The 15655-nt window shown below is 44.1% G+C and overlaps 3 protein-coding genes across 9 annotated transcripts in view; 1 reads left to right on the top strand and 2 right to left on the bottom strand.

Annotated features, from left to right (window-relative positions):
* Positions 1–47: 47 nt before the first annotated feature.
* brd2b (bromodomain containing 2b) lies at positions 48–10995 on the bottom strand. Of its 6 annotated transcripts, XM_077576473.1 has the most exons (13): positions 10820–10992; positions 10488–10597; positions 8887–9175; positions 7768–7905; positions 7531–7681; positions 7269–7432; positions 5184–5687; positions 4796–4924; positions 4143–4388; positions 3025–3275; positions 2581–2897; positions 1543–1671; positions 48–1473 (listed from the first exon to the last, which is right to left on the bottom strand). In XM_077576473.1, the coding sequence occupies exons 2-13, from the start codon at positions 10553–10555 to the stop codon at positions 1337–1339; spliced, it is 2523 nt and encodes an 840-aa protein (XP_077432599.1). In that variant the 5' UTR covers positions 10556–10597; positions 10820–10992; the 3' UTR covers positions 48–1336. The 6 variants fall into 6 exon arrangements, with proteins under 6 accessions (XP_077432599.1, XP_077432601.1, XP_077432604.1 ...); XM_077576475.1 differs by lacking the exon at positions 10488–10597 and having other exon boundaries at positions 10820–10995; XM_077576478.1 differs by lacking the exon at positions 10488–10597 and having other exon boundaries at positions 1543–1668; positions 10820–10995.
* LOC144058174 (uncharacterized) lies at positions 10993–14521 on the top strand. 2 transcript variants are annotated; one of them, XM_077576482.1, is made up of 2 exons: positions 10993–11131; positions 11993–14521. In XM_077576482.1, the coding sequence occupies exon 2, from the start codon at positions 11993–11995 to the stop codon at positions 13400–13402; it is 1410 nt and encodes a 469-aa protein (XP_077432608.1). In that variant the 5' UTR covers positions 10993–11131; the 3' UTR covers positions 13403–14521. The 2 variants fall into 2 exon arrangements, with proteins under 2 accessions (XP_077432608.1, XP_077432607.1); XM_077576481.1 differs by lacking the exon at positions 10993–11131 and adding an exon at positions 11146–11682 and having other exon boundaries at positions 11993–14520.
* Positions 14522–14629: 108 nt separating this feature from the next.
* Positions 14630–15655, bottom strand: part of tap1 (transporter 1, ATP-binding cassette, sub-family B (MDR/TAP)) — a 9533-nt gene continuing 8507 nt past the window's right edge. The window contains exon 13 of the mRNA XM_077576479.1: positions 14630–15162. Coding sequence (XP_077432605.1) covers positions 14968–15162 — 195 coding nt within the window. The 3' untranslated portion in view covers positions 14630–14967. The remainder of the gene's footprint in view (positions 15163–15655) is intronic.

Here is a 15655-nt window from a genome sequence, read left to right as displayed (position 1 = left end):
TTCTTGTGTTTATGATAATGCCAATGTTCAGCACAAAGACAAGGACATAGTTCCCACAGATTATTTTAATAAACAAAGCTGTCAAATGGGGGAGGAAAAAGGTGTGCGTCAGAACAGGCCAGAGACGCTCTAAAGTGAGCAAACAACAGTAACACTTAACTGGAATGAGAAAAGTACTGGAAGAGCAACATATAAAAAACAAAACAAGAGGGAACTAAGGCAAGGGAACAGCAGGGCGGATGCAGTAGTTTGTGCAACAGCAAACACTTTTTTAAGAATATACAGGCGTTACTTCCACAAATCAGCGTGGTGCTCATTCACATTCTAAACGGTGAACATGTTTTGAATGCACAAATGCCAAACGGTCAACATGTTGTCCCGTTACAGCGAAGACAAAAAGTTGTGTGGCTGCTTGTCCATCGTTCAACAAGATGCAGCGACATCAAGAACAATTATGCAAAACTTCTAAATGCGCTCCCACCTTGACCGTTCCAAATGGCAAGCCGTTTTGAAATTTTATTCCACATCATTGATAGCTTATCATGTAATAGCACACTCTTTGTCTTCACTATTAGGACAATTCACTTTACTGGAATATTCAATGATGGCTTGACAAAGCCATATGTGTGTTTAATTAATACGTCTGCACACTAGTCGGGCAACCTTATGAAGGATATGGAATGAATGCTAAAAAAATGTTACTTGTAAGACAAATATATTCTACTTTGTGTGCTAAATTGTCTTACCAAGCAGGACTCGGAGTGTACTAGTACATGGACCTATCAAGAAGAACTGATTTTAAGCATTTGCACAATAGTTTTCATTCAAAACTCGGCGCACTAGTAGAATATAAAATTGTCTTTCTAGTAATGACAAAAAATAACCTCAAGATGGAGATCAAGGATATGAATTAACGCTCAAACGGCTTTCCAGAGTTCCGTCGACGTGTTGAGGATGAAGCAGGGCTCCAAAAGGGGATGAAGCGAAACATAAAGATTGACATTTTTCAAATAAATAAATAGCTCCAAAGAAGACTTGCACTATATTCTTCTCTGGGTGGTGGAAATAATCATAAAATTCTTCTTTATAAAACAAACATACAACTTTGTACATGTATTTACAAACACACACAAAAAAAAAAAAAGACCGGAGGGAGAAAGCAAAGGCATTAAGTGTTTCGTTTCTCTTCCTCACACATCCTTCAAGTCGAACATTCAAAAAGAGTTCGGTTCAGTAGTCCGCTTTCAGGGAGCGTCGCATCCGGGGCCAGCCCAAGTCCCTGAGTTGCTTCTTCTTCTTTTGAATGATTATTTTCCATTTTTTGGCCACAAAGAGCTCAGCCGGAGTCCGACTCACTGGTGTCCGAGGACGAGGATGACGAGGAGGAGGAAGAAGAGGACGAGTCTGAGCTGGAGCTGCTGCCGCTGAGGCGCGAGGGCTGCGTGTGGGCCTCGGCGGGGTTGACTTTCTCCGCTGACAAAATTCATACACAACACATGAAACAATAAGGATACAAATCAAATGTATTCTATTCGAGCTGACCTTTGGGTTTCGCAGGCTTCTTGGCCGAGTTGAGCTGCCCGCTGACGTCTTGCAGCCTCCTCTCCAGCTCCAGACGCTTCTCCAGGGTCAGCTCCTCTTTGGACTTGACCACACCGCCTTTCTTCACTGCTAACGAGAGCCCAAAAGCACAAGGCCGTCAGGAAAAGGGCTGGTGAACGTCTACGGTGGGGCCGAACAATTAAGTGACTGCCGAAGCTGTGTTTTTTTTTAATTTAGTTTCATATTAACTCATTCACTGCCAATGACGGCCATAGACGTCAAAGATCGATTTTAACTGGGCTGGCAGTGAATGAGTTAAGTTTTCAGATCTTATGGTTTTTCAACGATCGACTCATCCAGAGCATTCTAGCTCTCATCTCTTCTAACTGCTGTCATATGAGGGTTCGAGTTATAAGAATGCTTTATAAAAGTTTTAAAAACAGATATCTGGACTGGACACATTTTGGTTTGTACATACAGGTAGGGAAGCATGAGAAGTGGATCAGTCACACACGGTGTGTAAAGCTCATCGCACTAAATTAAGCATGTTGGGAACACCACCAACATAAAAAAAAAAGAATCACGTTGGTTGTTTCCATCGTGACCAGAATGGGAGCCTTTTTTAGACAAGGATTTAGTAGTGGACAACCTAAGATGTGGTCCTTCAAGGAGGATACATTTTTAAACCACAGCATGCAGTTCAGTTTTGTTTGTTGAACATCATCTGATTAACAGTATTTTGCATTTTTAGGGAGTATTCTGTGCTCCTATTTTATTTACTACATTTCGACCACTAATCAATTATTAAATTAATTGATATTTTGACAATCGATCAATTGATTGTCCAAATCTTTGGCATTTAATACTCTCAGATTTCTATAGTCCTCCAAGAAAGCAGATCGATTATTTCTGTTGAATTAAAAGAAAACACAATTTTTGCCTTGTTTTTTGACATTACGAAGCCAAGCCAATAACTGAATCATAATTATCTTATGTTTGTGCTGCGGAAGAAAAACATAATGACGCTGCAGTATGTACCTAGGTCGGTGTAGGGCCTGCGCGGCTTCTTCCGCAGACACGTCATGACGTAGCGCTCCAGTTCCTTCAAGGTGGACGGCTTGAGCGTCTCAAAGTCAATTTCTATCTCCTCGGGGTTGGTGTCGCGCAGCGAGGGCTCCCGCGACTGGATGATGTGCACCACGCGGCCCAGTTTCTCGCCTGGCAGCTTGTTGATGTCCAGGCTCAGCTGCCGCTTCTCGTCGTACGTCATGGGTACGATCTCCTCCTCCTCTTCGGAGTCGTAGTGCGGAAGCATGGCGGGCGTCAGGGGAGGGTAGAACGGCTTCTTGGAGCTCCTGGAGTGAGTGCAAAATGCCAGAACGATAAATACAAAAGAATCTCGCTTAACGGTGTAATTTCAGTACCATCGATACACAAAAACAGACCGATTGTTGTGTTTTGTGGTGTCAGCGTGTTACTAACTTGCTGCTCTTGCTCTTTTTGCTCTGGCTCTTCTTGGGCTGCGATGTGCCGGCTCTCGACGCCTTGTTCTTAAGCATTTTAGTGGGCATGGTCCACTCCTCGGAGCCCGCTCGGCTCTTGGCGCCGCGGCCGCGCTTATCCGGCTTCCTGTGCTTCTTCTTCTCCTTCTTGTCTTTCTTCTCGCGCTTCTTCTTGGGCTTGACGATGGGGCCCTGGGAGAGCGCGGTCAGCTGCTCGTGCACGGCTCGAAGCTGTTTTTTTGGGGGGGGGAGTAATTAACTATGAATAATATACATCAGTGGTCCCCAACCACCGGGCCGCGGACATGTACCGGGCCGTGGGCACCTTTGGACCGGGCCGCGTCGGGCCGCACAGTTGAAAGAATAAAAAAAACGTACTGTACTTCCGGTTAATTGATTAGCCGAGGCTTAAAAATATTTTATTTTGAAAAGTGACCAGATTCTCTCTGTTTAACTCTTTGACTGCCAAAAACGTTAAATAACGTTGAGTAAAATCCTATGGAGGAGTGCCAAAGACGTTAAAAGACGTTTGTTTCAAAACAGAGGTGAAACTAACCATTTTCTATTGTTGATTACTGAAAAACGGAATGAGGTAGAAACAAACTTTTTTTTCTGATGAAAGATGAGAGTCCAATCTTTCATTTGGTAGTATGTGTGTTTCCATAGTCCAAACACATAATTTTCTGTGGACCTTGAAAGATCAGTCAAAATGTTTAAAATCGGCTGGCACTGGGGACAACCCATTTCTGAAAACGTCTGGCAGTCAAAGAGTTAACGACGGACTCTTGACACATGTCAAGATGCTAATTATCTCAGTCGCGTTTTGTTACCCTTGTTATGGTAGTGGACTTGCGTTTGTTGTCGTAGCCTTTTATTAATCAGCCGACGAACAGCCAAGCACCCACTGGGTTGCCGGTCCGACAAAGTTGTGGACATGTATGAACCGGTCCGTGGTGAAAAAAAGGTTGGGGTCCACTGATATACATGATAAAAAAATTTACAATCATAGAGTAATATCAATTCCAATACTTTCATTGCTTATATACAACCTATTACACCTATGGACAATTTAGAGTATAATTAACTGGATGGCCTTACCTGCGTGCACACCTGGTCCTGCAGCTCGGCCAGCCGGTGGGCTCGTTCCTCCTCGCTGTCCGAACTGGGGCTGCTCTCACTCTCCTCGCTCTCGCTGCTGGGCTCGCTTTCGGATGTGGACGAGGAAGAGGATGACGAGGAGGATGAGGAAGAGGAGGAGGATGTCGGGTGGCCGCTCAGGGACATATTGGCGTGGTCCAGCTGTGGCTCGTCGGGCATTTTGGCTAAGCTGAACTCAAACACGTCCTGCAAATGACACGCAGACCAAAGAGATAAATAAATACATTCGACCGTGGGGCAGTTTTGACTACATTTGAAAATTTACCAAGCAACAAGTGATGCCATGCAAAAACAATTTTCCTGGTATTACGGAACCCCCAAATATCAACAAAATCTGCTTTATAAAACAGGAAGTGAAACCGTTCCAGTCTTTCCGTGATGATGTCAACCCTCCCAAAAAAAATAGCAACAAAATAAACTTGTGGAGCCTCACGCCAAAAACGGTGACGGTTAACAACAAATAAATTTTATTCTGCTGGGGCGTCAGGACTTTTGACGGCTCCACTGCATATCGCCGATAGTCCCCGAGTAAGCCTTCCACAGGAGCGGTCATCATAGCGTGCAATACAACTCAGGGGAGCACCAGGGCTCACCTGCAGCTTGCGGGCCATGCCCACCACGTCGTGGTCAGGCGGGTTGTACTTGTAGCAGTTGGAGAACATGAGGCGCACGTCTCCGGCAAATTGCTGCGCGTCACGGTACTCGCGGCCATCCATCTTAAGCTGCCAGCAGAGTCACATGAGCACGGAGTTAAGACATTTTCGACAAGATTTAGGGGGGGGGGGGATAAAAAAAAAAAGCCATAACGACAGCCCACAACCACAAACAGGATGGAAAGGGAAATGGATGGAAAAATGAGAGCGAGAGGGAAAAAAAAACGAATCCAGAATGAAGGCATGCTTGTATTTTTTTGTGCAGTGAGGATATTTGACACCTGTCGTATAGACTCATTGTAAACAAGGAAGGAGCGCTGCGTGTCACCTTGATGGTGCTGAGGTCCATGGGACACTTGATGATGTCGTGATAGTCGTGCAGGCCGAGCTCGGCAGCGTCCACGGGCTTGTAGAAGGGCCAGGCGTAGGCGGCGTGCTTCTTGGATAGCATGTCCTTGAGCAGCCCGCTGCAGTAACGCATGGGCGGGCTCAGCTTGCCCTTCCGCGAGGGCTGCAGCTGCACGCAGTCAGGGAGGTCCTTCTTGGGTGGTTTGATGGGGCGCCCGCTGCCCACGCGCCGCCCCGCCACCGACATCATGGGCTGCAGGAGGACGGGTCCGCCAGGGCTGTGAACCAGGCCCATGCCGGGCGGCGTCTCCAGGGTCATGCCGCCGAGGCAGGAGATGGCGTTCATGGGGGAGTCGAGCACCTGCCCGCCGTGGCCTCCCTTTCCCAAGCCCACCAAGTGTCCGTGTCCCTCCGCCGAAATGCCCACCGTCAAGCCCATGGTGGACGGAGTAGTGGTGTCCGCCTTGCGCTTAACACCTTTTTTCTAACCCCAAAAAAACAACAAAAACAACATAACACCATTGAACGTCGCCATGGAAACCGAAACACTCATATCCCGTCGTCGTTGTGAATAATGCGCTTTAAGACGTTCATTTTGCATCCATGTGTCTGAAAAAATACGTCTCTTGAAATGTACATGACAGTCAAAACAGCCGGGAAGTGTAAATCCATTCTAAAAGACGAGCGCAAAATTCAGACTTCAATCTCTCGACACATGATCACAGTGAGCAGCTGAAGGCTTGAACAACAGCGCTTGCTTTTTCATGATGTCACCACAGAAGAGTACTGCCTGCTCTGCGACTACAACAAAATGTAAAGAAGCTGACCTTCCAAGATGAGTGGCAATATCACTTCAAATATTCCCTGTACAGTTGAAGTGTTTTGATGGCGGAAGTATGACCCTGATACAGGTTATTTGTATTTTAACGGAAAAAAAAAACGTTTCCAAATTGAGACCATAAGATTTTCCACTGTACTCAACTCATTCACTGCCTTCCATTTTCATAGTTCCCCAAATTGCCATCTTTTTTTTTAGAGCATTCTGACTGATCTTTCAATACCCACAGAACGTAGTGTCCTGTGATAATAAAAGCACAGGATCGGAACAAAAGAAAGGGTGGACTGTTCTTTTTCCACCAGAAAAGAAAGTTTGATTCTAACTTGTTCTGGTTTAGTAATCAGCCGTAGAAAATAGGTTGGTTTAGCTAGTGGCCAGTGTAATCAATAGTGATGGACAAATGAAGCTTCATGAAGCACTTGTGATATTTTTTGAATCCTCTAGATGGCACTATTGGTTTGAAAAGGCAGTGGAAATGTAATACATTTTTATTGCACTAGCCTTTGTAATGGAACCAAGAGCACCATCTAGAGGAGTAATAAAAATAGTAAAAGTGTTTCATGAAGCTTCATGAGGCTTCATTTTCCCATCACTAGTAATCAAGGATGCCAGCAAATCAGATGGCTGTATTATACACAAGTACTGAGAGAAAATAGCTTTTTAAGGGTGATTTGGGGGACACGTACGTCGTGCAATACTACCGTGCGTATTTAACCCTGGAGAACCCACGGGGTCAAATTTGGCCCCTATAAATTCTGCTACTCAAATAACAAAGACCTTTTTTTCTTTTCTTTTTTTTTGCAAATTTAACTTCAAAAGTCCAGAGTGCCACTTCTGACCCCTGCATGGGGCCATCTAGTGGATGAATATTGCACTTACATGAGTGGTGGTGACAAGATGAATGGCAACATGCTGTTTTGTTGAGCTGGAAATCAATCCAAACAAAACCATCTTCTCAGCAAACCATCAGATGGTAAAATTGTGTTTTTTTGGTTAATCTATTTCATATCATGTTGTAGAATGCCTAGGAGTATGTTTTATATATATTTTTTGATAAATTAGCAACTCGGAGCTAGTTTAAAAAAAAAAAGGGTTAAAATTGAAAAAACATATATTTTGGTGTTCAGTGAACTTATAGCAGTCATTTAATGAATAATTCATAATTTTCCAAAGAAGAAAAGGGTTCTTGGGTTCTCCGGGGTTAATATACACAGGTTTTTACGGTACCTTGGTGGTGGGCTGCGTGGGTGGCAGGCCCATGATGGTGGCCGGTGGCAGGCTCTTGGTCAGCACCGTCTGCGGCGAACTGGACAGCACGGACTCGCCCGTGTCCGAGGAGGACGGCGAGTAGGCCGACTGTGACACGGCCGGGACCTGCTGCGCCCTCATTGCTGACCAACAAACACGGGGGGAAGATAGCATTGGTGAGCACCGCGACGGTGGAGGGGGCAACTCACGGTCATGGGCCGGGGGGGGGGAAGACACTCACACTCACGGCTCGTCCTGCGGCCACGCCCCTGGCTGCTCTTCCTGTGGGATGTGGGTGCGGGAAGCTCCACCTCCTCCTGGGGCATCTGCGCCACCTTCTGGAGGAAGATCTTCTCTAGGGACTGGGCCATCAGCACGATGTCATCAGTTGGCTAGAAGGCGTGCGTGCAAATTAGAACACCACAAAATTAAAAAAAGAAAAAAAGAATAAAAGGTTTACTAGGCGTGTGATTCGCACCTTGTTGTAGATGTAGCAGTTGGTGAACATGGTGTTGAAGTCCTGGATGCACTCACTGGCAGAGCGGTAGAAGTTGTTCTCCAGACGCTTCTTGATGGTGCCCATGTCCATGGGCTGCTTGATTATCTTATGGTAGTCCTGAGTCAAGAAGGAAGGAAGGTGACAAATTGACAATCAAGACATTTTGCGTGAAATGTATAAACAGGCTTCAAGGACGCCTTGAGGGAGAGGTATTCCCATTCCTGTCCTGAAAGGATTGCAACAGTCAGGCCACTTCCTAAAGTCTTGCTCTAGACTGAAGACATTCAGTTAGACACTGAGACAAGAAATTCATAGTTGGGCTTTTATTACCAGTTAATAACACCTGTACACCAAAAGTGAGCAAAAGAATTGGAACCAACCGAAGAAGGATGAGGACATTTCGATTAGGTAGAAATGGCTCTGGCCAATTTTAGTGCAATTACTTTTCACCCACAGAGCGCTCTGACTAGTTTTCATGTTAGTTGTTCCGATAAATCAGGGTTCGCCAATTCCGGACCTCCTGCAGGTTTGAGATGTTTCTGCCAACCAACGCACATGATACTAAAGATCAGGATCGTTACCAGGCATGCTGATGAGCTGATTGCATGAATCAGGTGAGCTCGTGGGCGGAAACATCCAAAACCGGTAGGACTCCGGACCTCGAAGACTGGAATTGGTGAACCCTGCTCTAAATAACTGAAAATGTGGTCATTTTGGGGAAAATCCAAACAACTCCGGTGGATTTTGGAATTATAAATCAAAGAGATAAAGAGGTCGCTATCAATAGTTAACTAATAATCATTTGAGGTTGGATTTCCATCTACTCTCTGCTTCACAATTGTTTTTCACAATCTCTGGATTGGATCATGTTTACACCTCAGGCTCTAACTAAGGAAAACATAGTCTTCAAATGGAAAAACCCAAATAACTCTCTGAAACACTCAGATTCTAAAATCATTAGAGTGGTATAGAGGCAACTAGATTATAAGGATAGATTGGTATGCAGGCTCGTAATTTTTTGAGTCTCCATTAAAAGCAAAGGATTTGGCCTCACTGTTCCAATACTTTTGGAGGAGAGTGTACAATTGGGATTCTCACAGGCAAGTTGAGCCTGTGCGCATCGACCGGCTCGTGGAAGGGCCACGCGAAGTGATGCTTCCAAAGGCACTTGAGCAGGGTCTTCTGGAGGTACTGCAGCTGGTTAGTGGCGCGGCCCTGACGCGACGGGTCCCTGATGGCAGGCTGCGGAGGGGCAGGCGGACCCTGCGGCATTGTAAGTGGCAGCGAGGGGCTCTCAAAGTCCTCATAGAGCAGCGAGGGCTTACGGATACGCTTGCCGGTACTAGTGTGCGGGTCCATTATGCCGCAGGACAACCCCACCGCAGAGCTGTGGTGGAGAGCAGTAGACAGACATGCACACACTGGGAATAAAGTCACCTGGAGAAACAGCACGCAGTTGGAGAGATGACTAGAGCTGTCAAAATGTATCGATTAATCAACAAGTAATCCATTGTCAAATTAATCGACAACTATTTTAATAATCGCGTTATCATTTGGAGCCATTTTTTAATTCAAAATTGTCCAAATCCTCTGATTTCAGCATATCAACCATAATTGTTCACACAATTGATTTCTATAGTCTAGTAAGACTGATTATCTTCTGTGTTTAATCAAAATAAGACCGAACCGGTATAAGATCAACCCTCCCTTTTTATTTTAAATTACTATACGAATACGAAGTACGAAATAAACACCAATCGCTGGTCAATCATCATTAATAGGGGAAAAAACGCTTTTGTAACACACTTTAATTAAAAAATAAAATGAATCAGATTATTCGATTGAATAATCGATAGATTAATCGATTCCTAAAATATTCGATAGTGACAGCACAAGAGATGACCAAAAAAATAAGTAACAGTGTTTAATGTACAGTATTTTATTGAACCAGCACTCAAAGTAAGGTTCTTGCTCATTTGCCACCGCTGCTTCAATAAATGCCAAAAGCATTTCAATGTTTCTCTGATGGTTATCATTGCTATGTAATATAGTTTTCATTTACAAAGTTATTATAATGACGACAGAGTTTGGAATGATCGTTTGCAACAATATATATTCCAATTGCTACAACTTGGCCCACCCCAAAGCCATACAAAGATACACCCAATATATTTGGGTAAAACAATGAAAATATCTGCACTTGCAAAAAAAATGTCAGTGAAAAGACTGTGCATCCATAAAAGTTTAACCTTGTATTTGCGAGTGTCATCATCTGCTATACCAAACTACAAAACGGTACACATTATTACCAAACAAACAAAAAGCAATACTTACACTTAAGAAAATGTCTATTTTTGTAACTTTGCTCAATTTTGAATTTTGAATAGTGTCTGGGACGTGACGTGGTGTGTCCGTCCCGCCCTCCGTTTGTGTTTGTAAACATTGTCTCAATGACAAAGACAGACTGTGACGGACCATTATTGCTTTAAAAACAAAAACAAATAAAAAGTCACATTTATTATTATTTCACAAACAAAATGCCTGATAAACTCGGACACAGTAACGATAGCCCGCCTAAAAAAATATCCAGCATTACGACAACGGCAAATAAAACAGATAAATGGACGCCTTAAATGACATTTAAAGTTGAAAACATTCAATCGAATGGAATAAAGGCAGTTATTCGAACAGGGGCTGACCTGGTTTGCCTCGGCGGGGCAACTGAGGATGAATGGGGGGCGGTCGGTCCAGGACGTGGGGTTAGCATCCGCTCTGTCACTAGGCTGTCAACCGTCCCCGCACCAAATCACTCCGAAAAGGGGGAATATAGCGGTCTGGTAACGGGAACGTCTTTATACAATGCTGCCAAGTTAATAAATAAAGCCGCCGCTAACTGACACTGACGTTAGCTAGCTGGAAGAAGCTAAACCAAGGTAGCTAGTAACGGTAACTAAGCACATCAGTGACACGCCAAGGCTGACATTACAGATGGATATACTAACTAATAAAGGGGGGGGGATGCTTATGTTACCTTTCGCGAGGCGAACTTAGAGCCGCTTCCATCGGTTTGGGTATTTGGCAGCTATCCAATGGAGGGGGTGGGTGGGGGTGAAAAAAGGGAGGGAGAAAAAATATTCTGCTTGCCCGCTGTCGTCACAGCGGGTGGGTGCGAAACGACCACTTGCCGCTCCTCTACGAAATGGCGTCCAACCACTTCCGCTTCGGCCCATATATATGCCCACGCAAGGCTGGAACACCCACTTCCTGTCAGGTGGCCGGCCACGCCACTCGTCGATTGGCTGAACACTGCGTCTAAAAACGTCAACAACCCCGTGACATCAAGGTTGGTATCAGCGACGCGTTTGCAAGTAGCTAACGAGCTAATGGCAGCGTTTATCTAGAGATGGGACAATGAAGCCTTGTGAAGCTTTTGAGGCTATCGGCTGATCGATTTGGAAAAAGAGTCGAAGTTTCAAAGCCCCATAAGATAGATCGTACCGGTGATATCTGGTGGTCAGCTGGAGTCATAGCAGCTATAATCTTCAAAGTGATTCGCCTGATTGATTTATATTTCAACATAACACCAGTACATTCAGTCTTACATTTGTGTCTGTCTAATGATCATCAGGTACACATGGAAGTGTTGCAATATTTTTTTATTTTATTTATTTTATTTTTTTGTTTCCGGTATCTCATTAGCGCGCATAAAGCCGCATACGTCATCAGCACGTGATCACAAAGGCTTGATCGGGGCTTTTGATACATTGTTTCGAGCAGTCTGTCTCATTCGGCTGGCACATGCTCCGGAGTCTCAGTGTCAAACGTCCCATCTCTACGTTTATCTATGATCACCGCGATTACTGGCAGTCTCGTTCTGAAGGAATCTTAGAGAGTGTAAGTCCTTGCATTTCTGAGGCAATATTGCAACACTTCCATGTGTACCTCACGTTCATTAGACATACACAACTGTAAGACTGAATGTATTGCTGTGATATTGGAATATAAATTAATTAGGTGAATCACTTTGAAGATTATAGTTGCTATGACTCTAGCTGACCGCCAGATGTCACTCTTTTTCCAAATTAAATAGCCAAAAGCCTCAAAACTTTTAGAAAGAGGGAATATAATTTTTTCTATAAAAGAGAAAGGGTTAATTGTGTGATTGTTGCGCTTGTATGTGCTTTAATTAGGTCTGCTTTTACAGATGCTAGAGATTAAGGTAGAGCATCCGTCAACATCGGAGCAAAGAAAAGCAACCGACCGGAGGGCATCCACAAAGAAGAAGAAACAACCGAAAATACAAAATAAGGCACAGACAAGCAACATGGCCCTGGCCTTGCCGCCGCCGGATGAACTCGAGGGCTTCCTTGCGATTTCACTTCAGGACCCCAGAAAACTCAATGATGCCGCAAACACCACAAAAGGCGGGGTGGTCTCAATACTTGTTTCAGTGCTGCTGAAATGTTTCCCACAACTATATTTAATTGAGAAAATAGCTACCTGTGTGAGTCCAAAGCGTGGGCTGATTATCCCAGGGAGAGACCAAGAGATGAAGTGGGCCTCAGGAGCAAACAAGCTGACTCCGCAGCAGATCTTTCAGACACTCAAGATGGGGCTAACGATCCTCTACTACTTGGTTAAAAAACCGAGCAAACAACCGACCCTCCAAGTTTCAGCCCGGTTTGCTGCCATGTTAGCTGAGGCAAGGAAGACCTCGTACGTCCCTACGGTGACCATTGACATCGGACTCGACTACGCTGCGGCTTCGGCCTGGATTGCTAGCCAAGTGACTCTTCCCGTCGCCTTCAGATCTCTGTTGGACATCCGGGAGGGAAACACGTGTGGCCCAACTGGCAAGGCCATGATCAACCAAATCATCATGGTCGCACGCTATGCAGCGATGACTCCATACCTGACAATCTGTGGCTACCTGGCTGATGATCCGACAGAGGCCGCGTTCTTGCCCTGTGTGGGCCGGGAGGCCAACGACTTTAGAAAGATGGAAGAGAAGCTCAAGAGCCGTCATGGCGAGCAGTTCCCATTCATCAAAGTCCTAGGCCTTGAGGGCAACGAGGAGCTTTCCCCTAAGCGGTATCCGAACCTCTTTGCTGTTGCTGTGAGACACAAGTTAAGAGTGGATAGGTCGTTCGATTCATACACATTCAAGAAGAGCGCTGCCTGCCTCCTCTCTGACGAGTCAATCGATGATGTCCTGTCGAGGCCCCTCAAGAGGAAAACTCCATGCCGTGAAGAAGACAAGCCCCACATCAAGCGGATCTTTGGAATTGACCCGGATTCCATTGAGGCAGAGGACACAGCTCGCGAGAGCCTCCTTGCCAGGCTTATTCAGATTATGGCCAACGTTCCAGATGCGATGCAGTCCAACGACTTTAGAAAGATGGAAGAGAAGCAGGCAGCGCGCCTCCTGAGCTCTGACGAGTCAATCGATGATGCCCTGTCGAGGCCCCTTAAGAGGAAAGCTCAATGCCGTGAAGAAGACAAGCCCCACATCAAGCGGATCTTTGGAATTGACCCGGATTCCATTGATGCAGAGGACACAGGTCGCGAGAGCCTCCTGGCCAGGCTTATTCAGGATATATGGCCAACGCTCTAGATGCGATGCAGTCCTAGGCGGCACCTCACCGTCCGCAACACCACTTCCATTCACCGCGAGCATCAGCAGCCCAGCTACCCAGGCACGCCTGGCAGATTTTAGAAATAAAAACAAAAAAAAACAAACGCAAGAACAAAAACGGAACTCACAAACGTCCTTCTCATTTAACAAAGAACTTCATCGCTCAAAGCGACAACACGTCTTCAATTGCGGTTACATCAGGACACTCTTTCTCATATTGACTGTCATGCCAATCTGGTATTTCTGGGATCCCCTCGCCACAACTTTGAACATAACCACAACACATCGTCTTCATATATGATATGCTTATTTTACTGAAAAAATCTTTTAATGAATCACATTGTTCTTGACATATGACTGACCTCCTCTCCTGCTAAAAAAATGTTTTCATTTGCTCTTATTTTAATGTTGCACCAGCCATTGCGACGATGAAGATCCCGCTGGAATCTTTTGGTAAAAATGTTTAAATGTTTAGTTTTTGGGCTTTTTCAAGCCCAACAGGAGGAATGTAACATTATTAACATTTTTACTTCTTTATTTTAACCATGTTGAATTTAGTTATAGATGTGTAGAGCAGGTGAAATAATGTTAAACTCAATATAACTCGACCTTAACCTATCTGGTACCTTTTTTTTGTCTAAAATTTCTTTTCAGTGTCCTGCGTGAAAAAGTTCAATCTGTTTACGGAGAACATATTCTGTTTTGAGAAAGAGCACACACACACACACACACTGTTCCCACTACCATCAGGAGCTGTCAAGTTCAATCTGACATTGAGATTCTGTTTTGGGAAAAAAGTACAAACTGGCACACTGAGAATCTGTTCTGTCTAAAAAAAAAAAAGAACAGGTGCAGATCAACAACATATTGTGAGAACCAATCTGTTGTCTTATTCAAAGGGGAGGAGAAGAGGCGTTTTGCTTTCAAACTCGGATTGTAATAAAGAGCTGTCTCTCAAGGGTGGGGGCACACACTCTTGGATGGCACTCTTTACGTGATATTCAACTGTGTGAGCGGAGATCTCTGTAATAAATCATCCTTGCAAGGACCCTTTTTCACAAAGAAGTCTCATCTCCAATTTTTTGGACACGCAAAAGATTACAAATTATATCATCATTTAACGGTTTCAAAAAATAAATGAAAACAATTGTCCCTTTTAAACACGTACATTTAAACGTTTTCTACATTACCCGCAAAACAAGAAAGCAGATTTCAGAGGCATTTTATTTTTAAATTAAACCTACCTTATGGGAACACCTACCTCATAGGAAGACCTGCATTGTCTTATGGGGAGACCCACATTGCATAATGCACATAATATGGGTTGTTATGGGATATTATGACACAAAAGGGGAAATTGTGACCGCCGCATACTTTATTGATCCCGTGAGAGAAATTAAATGGTCACACAATCAGTATTCCTAAATGCACACTAGTTTAATAATATAAACGATGACATTGCATAGCAACGCATTGGAGTGGAATTAAAAACATTTAATCTGAGACAATATAATAAAAAAGTGGCTTGCTACATATGGCATCCTTCATTGTGCCTCCTTTTTCACCAGCTGAGCATAGAGCTGGCTGTTTTTCAACAGCTGGTGGTGGCGGCCCTCAGCTTCGACCATGCCATCTTGTAAGACGATGATGTGGTCGGCCTTTTCCACCACACTCATCTTGGTGGAGATCAGCAGCACAGAGCAATTCTTGAGGCGTTGGCTCAGTAAAGCTTGGTGGACCTGTGGGGCACAATGGCCACAATACATTTTGTGAGCGTCTTTGTATTTTAGGTCAGTTTAAAAAAAAAAAAAAAAAAATCATCCAGCGATGATGTCATTTTAATTGGTAAGGATTAGTAGAAAGTGTGCTTGGTGTTTTGTGAAAAATCACACTGGGATTGTTCACAAATCATTTTTACAAAATTTTTGAAAAGTGTGTTGTTTATAACAAACACGGTAGGTGTGTTAGACTCAGAATTATCTTCCGTCTTCATGAAAATGGATAATTTAGGTCCGATGATGATAAGAAAGTGTTTTGATGGTATATATATATATATATAAAAAAACTGTTGTAGACCAAGAAGTATCTTCAAGCTTTACATAAATACAGTTATTTGAATATTCAAATGTGTCTTTAATCTCTACTGTAGTTGAGGATTGTTGAAGATTCTTCACCTTCATGAAAACATACTTTACGTCCATTGAAAAACAACACATAGTTTGGGTGTGCTGA

This window comes from Vanacampus margaritifer, chromosome 9 (assembly GCF_051991255.1).
Source record: "Vanacampus margaritifer isolate UIUO_Vmar chromosome 9, RoL_Vmar_1.0, whole genome shotgun sequence".
NCBI classification, from domain to species: domain Eukaryota; kingdom Metazoa; phylum Chordata; class Actinopteri; order Syngnathiformes; family Syngnathidae; genus Vanacampus; species Vanacampus margaritifer.
Note: the sequence above shows the minus strand (reverse complement) of the source record. Positions and strands in the feature narration are given on the sequence as shown.